A 19301-nucleotide genomic window follows, 5' to 3' on the forward strand; every position below is an offset into this window, starting at 1 on the left:
GAGGAAGACATTGCAAAGAGTCATAAAGGGATGACAGATCATAGGGTATAAAACTTCCTTCTATGGACTCTATGTACGCACATCACTGCCATAAAAGAGCAGAGGGAATTATCAGGGATTCATTCCATCCAGCTCATTCTCTGCTCAGACACAAAAACTGTATGTACAGTCTGAGACACAGCAGACCGGACAGCATCATCACTCACAGAACAAGATTTTCAATAGGTTTTTTTTCCCACCACACACAGACTGATGGCAAAACAAAATTACTGAACATGCGAAATAACCCCACATCACCTCACTTCACTTGTCATGTAAATGAATGATAAATGTGAAATATTTTAACTGTGCAATATCTGCAATATGATTGTATTTTTTTTGTGTAGATATTACCACCATTTTGTATAGTGCTGGTAAAATTCATATTATGTATTTATATTGTTTTATTGTTTACTTTTTTTAAAATGTTTACTATGATGACTCTGAAAAAGCTCTGCACAAGAATTCCAATGTGCTTTGACTGTCGGTTTTATGCACAAATGGCAAATAAAGAAACATTACCCTTAACTTAAACTGTATTTAATGTGAACAGTCAGCAAGTATCTTAGTACTTAATATCTCAGATGCTGCTGCTAATATGGTACTGCTCCAATTTAAACAGTTTGGCTAACAAAAGTTGATTTTTTCTACTTTTTCTCTTTAATTACTTTCTTTTAATTTCATTACATGAGTATAGGAACTCTACTACTCCATTTTCTTTTTTCTTCTTCCTCTCTCACACTCTTGTTTCTCCCTCCCTTCTTATCTCTCTGTTTCCACGAATCAGTAGTATTCCCCATAGTCCACCCATCACTGCAAACGATTGGATATAGCGACCCCACTAACCAATCAAACACATTTCAGTCTTCTGAATGATACAAACCTACACTCTTGATAGCTACAGGTCTCTCAACTATGAAGAGTAGAGGTCTGTTAAAAGGACAAAGGTCAATTAATCGTGGCAGTTCTGAAATTGAACGGGGCTACATAAGTGGCATAAGAAATGTCCAGTTCAGAAGGTGACAGAAACATGCATTTAAACTGTTCAGGTGAAATCTACAAAAATAATTCCAAGCATAAAAATATGAATAAAATATGTAACTGTACCTGAACCAACAATGTTGAAATGTGGGTTGTTTGGAGATAAGCTGTTATTTCGCTGAAGCCTTCGATTGGATCGTTTTCCTGACCATTGGATTGACAATACCTCAGGCTTCATTGGTCTTTGCCTATAAGTAAAACACAAATTGTTCACATCAACACATTTGCTCTTATCAGCATTCAGATGTTTTACTTCAAAAGACCCAGATATAGTCTTTATGGATCTGTTAGAAAGAAAGAAAGAAAGAAAGAAAAAGAAAAAGAAAGAAAGAAAGAACTGTTTTGCTTTATACTGTATATATTTCTGCTCACAGAAAATCAATTGTTCTGCTGTGAACAACCTATAATCTCTAGACATCAGTACAAAGAATGCAACACAGATTATCTTCCTCTCATCACCCCCAGAGCTTCAACAGAACATACGCTAGTGATATGATTCATCCTTTCCCCGTTTCTTTAGTCACAGCTTTCAGAAAGAATAATTTTAGTATGAAGTGTGATGTGAACACACTCCAGGCTTTTTTCTACCTGCATATTTTAAATAGGATGTGGAATATTTTGCACGATTTAGAGCATACTATATAACAAGTTCAATACAACACATTTTTAACTTCCTTAGCAAAGTAAACAATAAAATTTTCATATTAAAGTTTATATTTTCTTCACAATACTGTTGCACATTTATACAGAATAATAAACATAACATTAAAATCTACAACACACTGAAAACAATTGTAATAGGCTGACTGTTGTGAGAGACGGCTAGCAGTTCAACCCAGCTGGGACGCCCCTAAAATCGAAGGATGGAGGAAGGTGGCTACTTGTCGATACTGCCTCCCCCAAAAAGCTAGATGGCAGTTCCCCTGGAGTGTAGCATTTCCCCGGTTTCCCACAGGGAATCCTGGGACTGGGAGCTCGGTTTCTCAGCACTGTTAGGTGCCATGGGTGCCACCTGGGGGAGCTATCAAAGGACCTGAGGAGTCATGCTTTCCCTATAGCCCGGAAATACTAGTGGAACATCAGGATGGAAGCCCTAAAGTACTTCGAATTGATTAAAAGAACCTGAATTGTCCAGCTGACCCAGAAGTGTGGGAAAGCCATGTGGTAGGAAGAACAGCAGCAGTTCCGGGTCAGGAACTATGTAAAGGACTGCTGAAAACCCAGCAAGCGAGCCAGAGTCAGGTGGAGGTGGACAAAGCTTGCTGGGAGGTATGGAGGAGAAGATAAAGAGAGAGAAAGAATTGGAATTATTGTGTTTATTGCCTGTAATATTGTGGCTGAGGTTCTTTGGGCACTGATAATAAGAAGAAAAACATTTAAAACACTTCTTATTGCTTTTACTTTGTGTCCCGAGCGTCTGTCTGTTGGGGTTAAAGGAGCAACAGCGACCCCTAGCGTCTTACACTGTACAGCAAGGACAAGCTGCGTTATAGGCTAACAGAGCCAGACTTTCAGCTGGCCAATTGAGATTTTCTTCAGATGAGTAGTAGAACTGGCAGCTTTTCACCCCAATGCCCAACATCTTCACATCTCAAATCTTTTGTCACAGGGAGGTCAATCAGAGAGATATAGTGATAGTGTTGCCCAATGCAGATTCCTCTCCAGTGACAACTGCTGGTACATTCAGAACTGCTCTTTGCTGGTTGTAGTCTAGATGCATGTAGATGAGAGGTGCCAGGTACCTCAATATGACACAGTTTCTCTGTAACCTAAAGACCTCCAGTTCTCAGCCAGCAAGTATCACTGAGCTTTACAACACCACAGAGCAAATTCATGAGCAATGAATCCAATGGGTTCAGGTAGCTGGAGCCCATCCTGGCAGCACATGGCACAAGGAAAGAAACAGGCATGGACATGACACCAGACATCTTTAAAATATGACACAATATATAATGAAAAATGAAACCAAATTTACCTTACATTATATTGAGCAATTTTAAAGTGAGTATTAGTTTCAAGGTTTCTCTTCCGAACTTAAAATATGAAACTTGTGGATACTCCTTCGGAATGTACAGAATCAAGCCACCAACTCATTTGGTGCCAATTAAAGAATGCATTATGAGATTTATAAGCCTTGTACAAAAAGGAATAGGTTATTGTCAGAGATTGTTGATAAGGCCTGTGCGCTTGTACTTCAAGAGCTTTGATTGCCTACGCTGAAGTGCTATTCATTTAATTAATGTACAAGTGTGAAAGAGTGTCCTTTCATAAATAACAGTAATCAATGTTTCATTTTTAAAATATCATGAAAAACATTTTTTCTCAGTTAGTTGATGAATCTAAGAAGAATAAAAAAGCAATCTATTGTTGCTTATACTTGTTTTAGGAATCATTAATACTTCTAAAATTAACGGTCATATTTGTAAAAGCAATAACCAAAATTATGTTACAGATTACCAAAATGCTTGCACGCTCTTGAAACAGCAGCACACACTGTATATATGAAGTTAGTGTATTCTGAGTCTGCACACTTCATCTGAAGAAGTGGAAGGATGCACCTTTTAAGCAGGACATTTACCCTATTAAGTCTAGTTAAACAAGGCATCAAAGTTTATGTGAAACATTTAAAACCAGAAGTGAAAGAAAGAATGAAGACCCTCTAAACCAAGAGTGGCCAATCCGCGACTCCTGAGCCCCATGCGTCTCTTTGCCTGGTTTCATGCGGCTCTTACGTTCATATCGAAGTTTGTTTTGTGTTTTTTTTTTAATGTTCATGTTCTCTTCGCTTGAGTTCAATACGGTATTTTCGTCAAATGCGCATGTGTGTGAGATGAAAATACTGCAAAATTTCCTAGTAGGGGCAAGATCATTTAAGTAAACAATTTGTGTCAAGTTCGTTCTGAAAATGGCAGGGAAAAAATGCACAGCAAAACGAAAATATGCAGATGAACACAGGACGTTTTAACAGAGTGGGAGAGTTTATATTTTTTTGTTGAGCGTAATGGCAAGCCATTCTGCCTTATATGTCAGGCGTCATTAGCGCATTTCAAAGCTTCAAATCTTCAGCGCCACTTCAGCTCACTCCATGCTAACATCGACCAGGTCACTTTGAAAACTCAGGCAGAAAAGCAGACACAGTTTTTCTGAAAATTTACAAAGTGCTCAGAGACGTAATGCTCGCATCATATCAACTGGCTTGGAACACTGCACGGGCTAAAAAGCCATACAATGAAGGGGAGTTCGTTAAAAAATGCATCAGTGATGTTGTTGAAATCTTGTCTCCTGAAAACGACAAACTAAAACGCATGGTATCAGACATCCAACTGTCCCACCACACTGTTGAACACAGAATATCGGACATTAACATGGCTACTGAATCACAGTTGCACTCTGACCTTCAAGCATGTGAGTATTTTAGTGTCGTATTGGATGACAGTTGTGACATACAAGACAAGCCTCAGTTGGCAATATTTGCACGGTCTGTGTCAAACAATTGTGTGATCAAAGAAGAACTCCTTGATATTGTGCCATTAAAAGACAGAACCCGTGGCATAGATGTGAAAGAAACAATGATGGCTGTATTTGCGAAAGCAAATCTGCCCATACCGAAACTAACTGCAATAGCCACGGATGGAGCGCCAGCCATGATCGGATCTGTGAACGGGCTTGTGGGGCTGTGCAAAGCTGACCAAACATTTCCAAAGTTTTAGAAGTTCCACTGCATCATCCACAGGGAGCAACTCGTGTCTAAATCATTGAATTTAGACAACATCATGAAGCTTGTGATGGAAATCGTCATCCGCACACATGCGCTTAACCACAGGCATTTCAAGAATCTCATCGCTGAGCTGGACCAAGGGCTTCCTGGTGTCCTGCCGCTGCACTGCACTGTGAGGTGGCTGTCAAAAGGCCAAGTACTCTCTCGCTTCTTTGAGCTTTTGGATACCGTGAAACTGTTAATGGAAGAGAAGGACAAGGACTATCCCGAGCTCTCTGACCTCAAGTGGATTATGGATCTGGCCTTTTTGGTCGACATGCTGTGTCACTTGGACAGACTGAACTTGACCCTGCACGGTAAGTTCAAAATGCTGCCTGACTTGGTGCAAAGTGTGTTTGCATTTGTCAGCAAACTGAAGCTGTTCAAGGCGCATATTCAAAAGGGAGATTAAACGCATTTTCCCACTCTTCTAAAAGCCAGCAGGCAAGTCACCAGCGCCGCCCTGAATAAGCAAAGAACCAGATATGCAACACTGGTTGAAAACCTGCACGAAAACTCTGTGACCAGGTTCCGTGATCTACAACTGAAAAGGCCACAGATTACATTCCTCGTCGACCCATTTAATGCGGAGACTGACTGTTTGAAAGCCCCGCTAGTCACAGATGAGGCTGCAGCTGAGTTGGAGATGATCAATCTTTGTGAGGAGGACCAACTGAAACCTGCTTTAAGGGAAGGGACCATTGAGTTCTGGAAAAGTGTGCCAATGGAAAAATACCCCAATGTCAAACGGGCTGTGCTTAAGATACTGTCAATGTTTGGGTCAACATACGTCTGCGAGTCTGTGTTTTCTACCCTGAAACACGTGAAATTAAAGCATCAATCTGTTCTGACTGACACCCATGTGAAGGAATTGCTTCGAGTGGCAACAGCGGAATACAAGCCAGATTTGAAGAGGATTGTTCAAGGCAAGGAATGCCAGAAGTCCCACTAAGCAACATGCATAGTAAAAGAAAAACGCTATTGTAAATTATTATATTTTTGTTTGTGGACTTGGTTGAACTGAGAGTTTGTGTGTGTGAGACAGTGCACACAATGTTCATTGTTGAAAATGACTGGCCTGTGGTTTTAGTACTGTAGGAGTCAATTTCTGTCATTATCATGTTGGTGTGTGACATTTACAATAAATCTGGCTGAGCAGAGGTGTGTGTGTGTGTGTGTGTGAGGAAGGGATGGGTGATGTTCATGTGTGCCCATGTGTATGATGTGGCTCTTTGCGGTAACACAATAAAAAATGTGGCTCTTGGTCTCAGACTGGTTGGCCACCCCTGCTCTAAACTATTAAAATATGGATACAATATTCTGTGTCAAAGACATGCAGCTGCTCACACCTCCTGCAAGGGTGACAAGTACATGCTTCAGGATCTAGATAGCAGTGATGGCACTGGCAGAATAACACAAAATCAGGTGGAGGGATCTCAAAAGACATGGTGTCAGCTATAATATGCAGGAGTGTCATTACTGGTCTTCGAGTAAATGATTGACATCAGGTTCATTAGGGACCTGCCAGTTCAAGTGTGTAAGACTGATATGCAATCTAAATCAGACCTTCCAATGTGCTCTTAGGGCCATCTCCAGATTAAAGACGAGTTTAATCCATTCTTTTCCTCTTAGCACTGGACCCTGCAATGGAAGGCTGATGATAGATAGATAGATAGATAGACAGACAGACAGACAGACAGACAGACAGACAGACAGACAGACAGACAGACAGACAGACAGACAGATAGATAGATAGATAGATAGATGAGATCCTAAGATGAATGAAACAACAACACCAACAACAAAGAATAAGAAGAAATGACACACCTGACGGCCTGTGACTATGACAATATTTAACAGTAAAAATAAGTGCCGCAAGGTATGAAGCACCTAATTATAAGTAAAATCAATCTCAACAGGATATGTAACAATAGAATGTGCTCCTATGAGCACAAAAGAAATTAAAAGTCAAATTTAATTAAAGATGATCACAGAAGTATGGTTACCAAATATGCAAATATGCTAACTATATAAAGATTTCTATTGTACAGTTACGAGTATTCAGAATCTGGTCAGACAGCTTACTGATAAAAGACTAAATAAAGCAAATTTGCAAAACCATAAAATCTCTGCATTTCTAAGTGGGATTTAACCCTCAGCAGCTTCGTAAGCAAGTTGTAATACAATTGCTTTAATCCACATATATTCTTTTTTATGATAGTCTATACTATATATGTAGTCATTGAATACAAACAAATTCATTTTGTAAAATGGAGGAATTGCTTAAAAGTCTCATTGCGAATTTCAAGAAATGATTTGACAAATTCAGAATCCCATGTGAAGTGCTGTTGTTGTCTGTAACCCCTTTGTATTCGCTGCCACTGGCACATGCACAGTGAAAGTCAGGATTGTATAGCCCAGTATCTGTGAAATGCTATTCAAGCTGGAGATGCTTCAGTTACAGATCAAAATCATGTCCAATGAGGTGGAAATGTGCATGTTTTGGATGCAGGTGGCACCAGGGTATAATAATTGTAACAGACTTGACAGTTACATTTTGTGAGTCAGGATTTTCAACAATGAATCTCACTACGAATCAGAGATGCAGCAGACTCACAAACAGGCACCTCAACCAAAGCATGCCCAGGGCTCTGGCTTCCCACAAACCTGTCTACAGAAATCTCACAAAGGACCTGCACTGTCACACATCCCACTAACAAGGAAGACTTGTAACATTCATTACATTACATAATTGCTGTTAGTTGCTTATTCTTTCTAGGCAATATGTGGTAAAAAAAACATATTTGAAATCTGATCTGAACAATAAAGCAGACAAAAAGAAAAGAATTTATAAAATGATTACAAGAAGCAGCTAGGCCCTGTGTCTGACACACTTTTTCTAAAAGTGACTCACAGATTCAGGGCTTTGACTATCAATGGATTTAGTGGAGAGACGGTGCACAAAGCAATCATCAACTGGACAGGAAACAAGACAAAGTTTCAGTGGAATCCTACACCAACCTGAAAAGGTCTTGACTTGATGCCAAGGGTGCAAACACTTCTCTCTATTCTTTTGATCAAATACAGGAAAGAAAAAACACATGACAGTATCCAGTGAACAGCTATATGGTAATAACATGAGAAGAAAGAAATGCAAACCTCCCTTGAACCTTAAAATATTTATGCAAGACCATAACCCAACCCGCTATATCCTAACTACAGGGTCACAGGGGTCTGCTGGAGCCAAACCCAGCCAACACAGGGCGCAAGGCAGGAAACAAACCCCAGGCAGGGCGCCAGCCCACCACAGGGCGTACACACCCACACACACCCACACACCAAGCACACACTAGGTACAATTCAGAATCGCCAATGCACCTAACCTGCATGTCTTTGGACTGTGGGAGGAAACGTGAGTACCCGGAGGAAACCCATGCAGACAAGGGGAGAACATGGAAGCAAACCCGGGTCTCCTAACTGCGAGGCAGCAGTGCTACCCACTGCGCCACCGTGCTGCCTATGCAAGATCATAGCAAATCATTTGCTCCTCTTAGATATGATGTTTCACTACTTGTCAGTTTTGAGCTAATTTCATTCCCCTGACAAAGGCTTTCCTTGAAAAAGGTCAGTGACTAGAACATCAACCCTGTCTGCCATTTGCTGTTCCTGCCACAAAATAATAGAAGTGCACTATCCAGAACACACCCTATAACAGCACCCATATGGCTTGCTACTATGGATCTTTTTAGCCACAGTAAAAACTGACATTAAATGATTTGCTCGAACTTCACTGACAGTGCCTAAATAATAATTCAAATGATTCCATTTTTTTTTTTTTAAAGATGGGGTTTGGTGCTTAAAAGTGCACCATTGACTCTGTAATTCTATTGGGTGACTTTAGTGCTTATGAGGGGCACATACAGGGGCAGTGTCATCAGGAGGAATGGCCTCTTTTACTTCTTTGCATATAGTGAGTTATCAGACTTCTATGCTAGTCATGTTTGTTCATTCCAAACATAATATCAAGCCAAAAGAATTTTAGTATGTGTACCACATATCTCAGAAACTATGAATACCTGTGATTTTAACAATTTCACCAGCACTGTTATTACTAATTAAGTTAAATTATGATCTCTTAGTTTAATCAAAGGGTGAATGTCTAGGCATACATTAAGCAGAAACAAAAATCTTACATGACTAGATGGAATGAAACCTCACAAAAAAACTCTTTGAGTAAATGATGTGGCATTTCTGTGTATGATATGTCATGCCCCTGCAGGATGAACAAATTCAGCGATGACTGTTAGTCACTTAATAAATGGGATGTTTGTATGTTCAGGTGGCATTGTCTCATAAAACCTGGAAGGTATTTTTCAGTTGGATATCCAAATATAGTGTTGTTACTGGATGGTTCTTTATAAATAAATAAACAACTACATGCCTGTGGATGGAGTGAACATCTCACACTATGAACCATAGAATAGAAAATATTTAAACATAGCAGAACAAAATAGATTTAGTGGTACAGCCTTCATGGTCAAAGACATGGGGCATGAGCTCTGCTAAGCAGCAAATGTGAGAAGTTTTAAGGCTTCTTTTCAGGTAGGAAAATGACTTCTGTGTTTTATTAAAATAAATCTTTCAGGAAGTATACGCCTCAATTAGTTTAATCTCAAACAATTATGGGAACTATAAAAATGAGTTTGAGAAAGAGAGCAATAAACAGTCAGTTTAGCCGTAAACATTTTAAACATGGCAAGAGCTTCAACAAGGACTTGCCTCATGCCTCACCACAATTATCTGGCACATTCCTAAAGTACACAATCTCCTCTAACCTTATATGAACAAGGCCCCAAAACATGTAAACATTGTCATCAGGGGTGGTTGCTCCTCACTCATCTGTAAAATGCTCTTTTTTAGGGCAGAATGTTGGGCTTAAAGGAACTGATCCACATAAATGCTAAGATCACTCTTGAAGGCTAACAACTTGTGTGTGCACTGGAGATGAAAGTGAGGCAAAAAGAAAAACATTTTTTACAAAATATTTTGTTACAACACAGGATTGCAGTAACACACTCTATAAGCCTTAGGCACATCATGACTAACAATCAAGCAGAGTAAGTCAGTCAAGCATTCTTTGGAAAAGAATGTATAGAACTTTTCCTCAGTATTTTCGGTAACTGACCAAACTTTTTGTTTGAGTATCCAGGCTTGTAAACAGGACTCCTTGTTAAATGACATATGCTCTGACCACTGTCCAAGTTTCCTTGTTTGAAAGCACTGCCCCCATGCTTTATAAAACATTGAAGAGTCATGTCAACCAAGACACCTGAACAATATCCATCACTTTTATTAAGTTTGCCATGAGCTCAATTACTGGTACTGATTTCTCACAACTTGTACAGTAACCATAGCAGTAAAAATTGGCATAAATCCATTAGATGCTATTAGAATTGTCTCCTCTGATGATGACATAGTTACTGGGATTAGAATTTTTTTAAGTGCACCTTTCTTCCTAATAGCCACCATATTTAATTCTTTTTGACCATGTGTGACATTCAACTTTTCGTTTAGGCTCCCCTCCAAACTATATTCACAATAAGAAGAAAACTTCTCAAACTTTGAAGAGAACAGTCAGAGTGATGTCCCACCAAATGTGAGTTATTGCAAAAATCTCTTTTAGATTCTCCTTGGCCACGGCAAAATCCTCTCATATCTAGGACAACACTTCACACATTGCTACCACTCATGAATTACACCACTACTGATCTTCCAAATCCCAAGACTCTCCTATTATTTAAAATAACACTTTCTGATTAACTTGATGGCTTCCTTCAACATTTCAAAATATCCAAGGACTGTTGCCTTGACACTATGCTTGTAACAATAGGTGATACCATCGGCAATCAACAACCAATTGCTTACATCTCCAATGGATGTTCTGGTACCAATAATTTGAACCCTGTAATTGTACATATCTTAAATACCCTATTTACAACAGGCACTTGTATCCTGATTGAACAGCCATAGACTGTAAACACATTGTACTCACATTGCACTTATACTGGTTCTTTAAATGCTTCTTTAACAGAAATATGCAAATCTGTTTACGGTTTCCTTCACAAAAGGCAAATTAGCAATTTGACAACCTCTTCTGTTTTGGGGTTCAATCTTGAAGATGCCTCATTTTATACAATTTACATTTTTACTGTTAATGATGGCTACTAAATAAACCGTTCACAACATATTGTTAAGAGAAGACAAGAAAGACAGAGGACTTACTGTAATGTTGCAATTATGACTGCTCTAGCCTAAGCCTCAAGTGTGCCAAGGTCAGTATGGATGCATGAAAAGAATCAGTATGGTGAGATAAAATTCTGCTTGAATAGTTCAATAACTGTTACTGCTGTTTATTCTCTGGAATAAAAGTTGTGCACTCTGATCAGCACTGCAGAATACTTGAAACTTAGTGCAGCAGTGCAATACCTCACATGTCCCCATCACTACAACCAAAATAATTTATCAGGGATTATTACAACCAAAAAGAACACCACCTAATTTAAATCCAGGCTATAACTGACCTTTTTATGTACAGGTGTGCCATTTTGGAGGAGATGAAGGCTGGCATATGTGGCTCAGAAAGAAAAATACTTATTATGGTTTAAAAAGAAATGTTGGCGAGAACATGTACAGAAAACATAATTTATTCACTAAATCATGTGAAACGTCTGAACTATCTTTGTGTCTATCTCATACAACCCTGCTTATATTTGTGTGTTTTTTTTTAATTCAGAAGCACTAATAACGGCTGGTTAGACAAGACTTCAGAGCTTGTGCTAGCAGCATTGGATAAACATGCATTGTCTGCCAGACCATGTGTACTCACAAATGACTGTGTAAGTCTTTTGTCTGTGAATCTTTCACAAGAATGAAATTCCTGGTTAGTCAATACATAACTTCATTAAGTCATTTGTTTTGAAGACAAACTGATGCCAAATAGGTGAGGCTGATTTCTTCTTAGCACCCCATTTACCCATCTGTGCATTTCTATATTAAACAAGGTATCTTCGTACCTTATTACAGTGCATGGCTATTAACAATGAGGTCATCCTGTGGCCAAATTGAAAATTACAGGAATTGCTAAAAAGCAACATTTATTTACTGCATTAAAATAATGAAGCTAATCGCTCCCAATCCCCAAGATTACATAGTCAGTCGTCAACGTCTAACCTGAGAAATTTACACACCGCCCTGCCTACTTGACAGCCACTGATATTTAGATTCTGCTACTCATACCGCCTCCTGTACTGGAGTCTCCAGATTCCAGATTCTCTATGCCCAATATGCGCCATGACATATGATGTAGATAAAGCTCTTCTGGTGGTGAAAACAGAGCTTATCCCAAACAAATGTGTACTTAAAATACACCATTTATTGTTCTTTTTTGTTTGATGCTTTTGTCCAGGACACACCATCCACCTTAATAAAAAAATGACAAGTGTCTGTGTGTCAGTCTGTTTGCTATGGCTCTGTTATCTGACAGATGGCACATCTCAAACATTATCACTGCTTTTACAAATCCTGTGCCAAATACCATGTAACAGAAACATAGCGACCAGACAGACAAACTGCACTAAATGTTAACTCTGAATACATCCAACTGAACAGACAGAAATTAGCTTATCCACCTTAATAAAAAAGACAAGTGTCTGTGTTGCATTGTGCTGGTCTGGTTGTTATGTCTCTATCATTCTAACAGACTGAGCATCACAAGCATATGTAGTAATAAAATGAATTACTGTAAATATTTGTGATGCATGATGTTTTAGAATGACAAATGCAATGTATTTTACATATATTCCCAAACTGAGGGTGTATAACAAACATTAACCTGTCTTCAACCTGCAAGCATGGGAAGAATACTGCAATATGCTGGAACAGTTTTCCAAGACAAACGAGAATATAGAAGGGGAAAGAAAAAGAGTGATCCTCATCAGTGTCGTAGCAGCGCAGATGTACTATTTAATAAGAAACCTCCTGAAACCCCGTGAAAAGGACTGGGAATGTGCTGAAAATTTATACAGATGAGCTAAAAAACATATTGGGAGTAGTAGATGTAAATGTTATATATGAGCGGAAAAGAAACTTACTTCCTGCAATCGTAACAGGAGCAGAACTAGATTTATTAAGGAGAAGTTTAAATGTTTGGACATTGTTTTATAATCTACACTTATCATAAACCTCTTGTAACTTTGTTTAATGAAAAGAAACCTGTACCACAGAGGGCTTCACACTGAATCCAGGGATGGTTTATCTGGCTCAGAGCATACAGTATGAATGTAAAATCATGTATAAACCTGGAAAAAAATCACATTAACGCAGATGCATTGAACAGACTGCCATTGCCAAAGATATGGAAGGACAGTGACATTGCAAAGCAAATGTTAATGATGGATTTTTTAGAGGATTCTCTACTGCAGGATGAAAAGGTAAAACTTGACTTCAAAAGATATTACATTATTTCAAGTTCAGGAACAGATACATAACTGTTCCCCAGAAATAACAGAACCAAGCCAAATGAGAAGTTCTAAGTGTGCAGGTGGATATATATTGTGGGGAGCAAGAGTGGTTGTCCCACTGCAAGGTGACAATCTATTATTGAGACAACATGCTGGTATGTCCAGAATGAAAGGACTGGCAGGATTCTATGTCTAGTGGTCAAGGGATGGATCAAGATGTTGAAAAAGAGGTAAAAGTGTGAAGAGTATTAGAAACATGGGAAGTCACCGTCTAAAGCATTATTACATCCTTGGGAATGGCCAGAGAAACCCTGGGTAAGAATTCATATAGATTATGCATGACCTTTGTTTGGGGGGAAATGTTGTTAGTCATTGTGGATGCCAGTTCTAAAAGACATATTCTGTTGCAGTGAAATTCATCTACAATGAAAGCAACCAATTAAAAGCAAAGACAAAGTTTGAATCTACATGGAATTCCTGAAATGCATGTTTCAGATAATTAGACATGTTTTACTAGTGCAGAAATTGCTACATTTAGAATATCCAATGGAATAGGCCATATCACCTCAGTGCCTTTTCACTCTTTATTAAATGGCCTTGCCAAAAGGATAGTGCAGACTTTGAAGGAGGGGATGAAGAAAATGAAAGGAGATGTGATAGATACAAGATTGCCAAGATTTGTATTCAACTACCAGGTCACATGTCACATGACTACAGAGTTATCTCCTGCGAAATGTTAATTCTCGATTGTTAAATGCTACATTTGAGCTTCTTATGCCCAATTTAAAAGATAAAATGGAAAAGAAAGAATGGAAGCAACTGGACTGAGGCAGGAGACTCAGAAGCTTTGAACCAGAAGATGAGGTACGGATTAGAAATTACATTTGTGAATCTAAATCGATCCTGGCTATTACGAAAAACTGTACTGGTCCCATTTATTACACAGTGGCTATAGCCCAGGATCACCTAATGTGAAGGCATGTTGATCAGATAAAGCAAGATATGTAGATGATCTTATAAAAATTTGAAAATAACATAAATTCAAGCAAAATAATGAATTCAGAATTCCCGGCAGATGCAATAAGCAGTGAACCAACCATTCCGTTAGAAAATCTGTTAGAGGACTCAGTTCAAAAGGACATTAGGGAGTCAAGCACCAGTGATAACAAAGAGGGCTCAGGGGGAATTCAGAACCATTAAGATGCTCGGACCGGAAGAGATGTCCTCACACTAAACAGTTAATATTCATTAAACGTGAGATTGCTGGAAAGGAAAAAAAGATGCACTCTGGTCTCGCTAGAGGTTTAGTTAGTACATACAGATTTTTTTTTCAATACTGTGATATGCAATAAATGAGAAAAGTATTACAAATTGCTGTGTTATATTGTTAGCTTTTATTCATCTACGGAGAGGAGGATTTAACTAAGCAGTGTTAATCTGCAGTCCTAATTAATATTAGTAGGTGGGTGATTCTGGGAGTGGGTGGTAGTTTTATTTTTGAGTTGTGTTCTAGAAGGTTGAGATTTGAACATAAAAACAGTGTTCATATGTTGTGAGTCAGTCATTATCCACCCGCTATATCCTAACACAGGGTCACAGAGGTCTCCTGGAGCCAATCTCAGCCAGCACAGGGTGCCGGCCCACTGCAGGACACACACACACTGGGACAATTTAGGATCACCAATGCACCTAACCTGCATGTCTTTGGACTGTGGGAGGAAACTGGAGCAGACGCAGGGAGAACATGCAAACTCCACGCAGGGAGGACTCAGGAAGCGAACCCAGGTCTCCTAACTGTGAGACAGCAGCACTACCATTGCGCCACCGTACCCCCATGTTGTTGACTCAACAATTAATTGACAATACAGTTACTGTGTAGCATTGCTACTTTCACACAAGAACACATTTCTTTTTTGATCATCCTGTCTCTGTCTTCAACAGACACTAGATCACAAGCCTTTATTGACTTTTGTTGCCCCCATGCCCAGTCACTATCCAGGGAGTGCATGTGCAGGGGGTGCAGTGCTATTAGCACATGACGGTTCATGATAGGTTGGAGTGGTCTGGTAATACAGACAAACTAAATAAGAAAGGGCAGACCAGACTGTTTTCTTAGGAGACTTTGCTCCTCTAATGCAGTTAGTGTCATTCATTATGTATTCTACAACTCTGTGATTGACAGTGTGATTTTCTACACTGTGGTGTGCTGGGCTAGTAACAAAAGAAGTCCTTCAGATCAACAAAGAAGGCATGCTCAGTTATAGGATTCACTCTGAACACACTGGAGATAGATTGAAGAAACAACTGATGGCTTTTATGAACAACAAGCCAACCCGCGGCGTACCATACGCCGCATAATCAGGCCATTTTTTTAATAATTTTTGAGCACAGGGAGAAAATTTAACATTTGCAAAATCGGTAATGTAATAAATCAGCAAGAAAAGCAACATTGTAACAATGCGCGGAACGAACCAACACACAATCGTCTGTGTGGCGTAGCGAGGTGGGAGGGGGGTGTGTACAAAGTGCAGGAGCATCTAAGAAGATGCATGTTTGTCGCGGTTGTGAAATGCTGTATGTAGCGTGTACAACGCTTTGCTATGCTGCACGTGGTCGTGCGTCGTAACCGAAAACTCGTTTTTTAAAGACTGCTCACTTCATTGTGTTTTAACCTAAGTTGTAAAGGAATGTTTTAATGATCCCATGGAATATCCCTCGCAAACAGTTTTACACGCCGCATATGGCGAATCACCTCCACGAGAAACATGCCTCTATTAACAGTCAACGTGTGGGAGGGGGGTGTGTACAAAGGGTAGGGACGAAAACAGTGGGAGCGTATGAGTCGCACTTAGTGGCAATTCCACGGTTTGCAGCCCGAATGGGGTTCAACGGCTTACCCACGCCTAGACACACGCTCAATCTCATGCATAATTATTTATTGAATGGTAAACACTTCTGAAAAGACACGGTTGTCTAAAACAGGTTAGTGTGAGAATACATCAGTAAGTGAATGAAAAGATGGAACTCTGGAGAGAGCAAAATACAACACAATAGTGAACCTGCGGCATAACAAACGCTGCATAATTGTTTATTGATGGTTGAACACTTCTGGAAAGACACAGGGACACCCCTCGCAAACTGTTTTACACACTGCATACAGCGTTTCACATCCGCAACATGATTTTTCCTAGATGGTCCTGTCGCGTCCACCCTCGCACTTGAAGCATACACACTGCCTGCTCATGTGCCCGGTCGCAAGCCGCGTCCAGCCTCGTTCTCGAAGCATACACACCGCCTGGTCATGTGTCCGCTTGCAAGAGAAACTCACAGAGAGCCGCCCACCAGCTGCCTGTGTGTGTGTGTGTCTCTGTCTGTCTCTGGCGCGGCTTTCTCTTGCGCTGCCTCTGTGTGAACCGGTCAGGCACAGAGAAGGTCAGCTGCTGACAGAGCGTCTCGACTGTTGCAGGGCCTGCATTGGTGAAGCAGGTGAGACGGTAATGAAACAGAGGCACAGGGCTTATTGGTTTTTAAAGACTGATTCCTTCATTGTGCTTTAACCTCAGTTTTAAAGGATTGTTTTAAGGATCCCATGGGATACCCCTCGCAAACCATTTCACACTCTGCATATGGAGATTCACCTCCGCGAGAAAAAACATGCCTCTATGAACAGTCAACGTAGCTTGGAGGTACATGACATTAACCTGACCTGCACTGCATGTGGCCTCTACGACAGACGAACATAAATGACGCCATTTTTTCTGTGTCATCGTGTCCGAGTTGGTGGGCATGGCCCTGCAAGTTGTTGTCGTATCCAATGGTCTTGGAGTTGGTGGGCGTGGCTCCTTCCTGTGTGCGCCATAGGTGTCTCACTTGTCGACGGCTTAGTGAATCCACACCCCTTCCGGCGTGCTTTTCATGGTTGTCTTGCCTTAGTGAATTATATATATAGATGCTGTACATCCTGTCTCTGACATACTCTCACTAAATACTTTTAGACAACAAACTACTCAGCAAAAGTCTGTCAAGAAATGCTATTGGGCTCTTTCATACACCTTCATAATCCCTCACCGTGACCGCTCTCTTATCATTAGCCAAGTCAGAAGTTTTCTTCATTTTTTGCAATTTTTGTGTGTATTTCAGGGAGGCTTTTGTTATAATTTTTCTTGAGCTTCTACAAAAAGATACATTTCCACTTGAGATAAATTAAGTACTATCTAAGCCCCTCCAACATGCAAGGTAAATGAATGATTGAGAGAAATGTAATCATTGGAACATTTTTAGTTTTGATTACTTAAAACTAAAACCACATTATCAGCCATTCTTGTCCTAAAGTTTTCTTTTTCATAACATTTTATATCTAAATAACAACCAATAACTGGGTGTATTTATAATTTCAATAATAATGTTGTGGCGGATGGCCGGGGCCATGCTCGGCCAGGATGCCCCTTCAACAATGGATCTGGGGAAGCAGCAATGGAATGCACGTTACGTCCCCCGGAACACTTGGTGGTAGTCCCCCTGGGTTGTGCCGGGGCCACTTTCATGGAACAGCAGAACTCATCTTGGTTGGGCTCAGTGGCTTCTGCCAGGGGGAGCTGCATAGAGCTGCACGGCTTAACGAGCCCGTCTGGGTGGGAGCACAGCCAGAAGTAGATCAACTAGCACCTACAGCACTTCCGGGTGGGCTATAAGAGGAGCCTGCAGCCACTACTCAGGGCGCCAGAGTCAGGAGGAAGTGGATGAAGCTGCCCTGAGAGGAGTGGAGGAGATGAGTGTGGTGATTTGGGTGCTTTATTTGTGTTGGGACTGTGTTGTGCCTGTGGGGTTCACAAGGAAGATGTGCCAAGAAAATAAAAGTTTTTGTTTGTTTTATACGTACCTCTGGTGTCAGTCTGTGTCGGGTCGGCACCAATAAAGCGCTAATACCACAATGTATAAATAGCAAGTATATGCTCACAAATGTGCAGCAGATTCAAAAAGTATTCAGACCCTTTCACTTTCTGCACACTTTATCATACTGTGATTTTCATTTGAAATGGTCAAATATGTCCAAAGTTATTTTGTCACTTTTGCCCATCAATAAGCACTCAATAACCCATAATTGCAACATGAAAAAATAGCACAGCATAAATCTCTCATTTATATAAGTATTCAGACAATTTGTTGTGGGATTTCAAATTGTGGTCAGGTGCATCTTCTTTCCTTTAATTATCCTCGAGATGTGTTGAGAACTTGATTGGAGTCCAATTGAATTAAGTGGACATCTCATAAAAAGGCACACACCTGTGTGTAGAAGGTCCCCCAATTCATAGTGTATGTCAGGAGAAAACCCAAGCCATTAAATCCAAGGAATTCCCTGTGGACCTCCATGATACAATTGAGATGAGGCAGAGGTATAAAACCATTTCTAAAGATTCAAGTGCTCCAAGAAGCACAATGGCCTCAATAATTGAGAAACCAAAGAAGTTTGCAACTAATAGGGCTCTCCCTAGTGTTTTCTCTCTGGGCAAAACTGAATAACCAGGCAAAAAAGCCCTTGGTTAGGGAGGTGACAAAAAACCCAATGGTCACTCAAACAGAGCTTCAGAAGTCCTCTGAAGAGATGGGAGAACTTTTTGGAAGGACAACCATGTCAGCAACAGTCCATCAATTAGGTGTTTATGACAGAGTGGCTAGATGGAATCCATTCTTGAGTAGCAGGCATTTAAAGGACTCAGGCCCTGAGAAAACAATTCTATGATATGATGAGATGAAAACAGAACTCTTTGGACAGAGTGTCAAACAGGCACTGTTCACCACCTACAGTGGCAGGAACTGGAAAACTGGTCAGAAATGAGGGAAGAATGAATGCAGCCAAACACATAGAGGTCCTTGAAGAAAACATGCTCCAAAGTGCATGCAACCTCAGACCAGGAAGACTGTTCACCTTTTTGCACATCAATAAC

The 19301-nt window shown here is 40.1% G+C and overlaps 1 protein-coding gene across 2 annotated transcripts in view; it reads right to left on the reverse strand.

Annotated features, from left to right (window-relative positions):
- The window catches only part of necab1 (N-terminal EF-hand calcium binding protein 1), a 524092-nt gene that overhangs the window by 87764 nt on the left and 417027 nt on the right, over nt 1-19301 (reverse strand). For both annotated transcript variants that reach the window (XM_039737164.1, XM_039737163.1), the window contains exon 7: nt 1147-1268. In XM_039737164.1, coding sequence (XP_039593098.1) covers nt 1147-1268 — 122 coding nt within the window. The remainder of the gene's footprint in view (nt 1-1146; nt 1269-19301) is intronic.

This window comes from Polypterus senegalus, chromosome 15, assembly GCF_016835505.1.
Source record: "Polypterus senegalus isolate Bchr_013 chromosome 15, ASM1683550v1, whole genome shotgun sequence".
Taxonomy (NCBI): Eukaryota; Metazoa; Chordata; class Cladistia; order Polypteriformes; family Polypteridae; genus Polypterus; species Polypterus senegalus.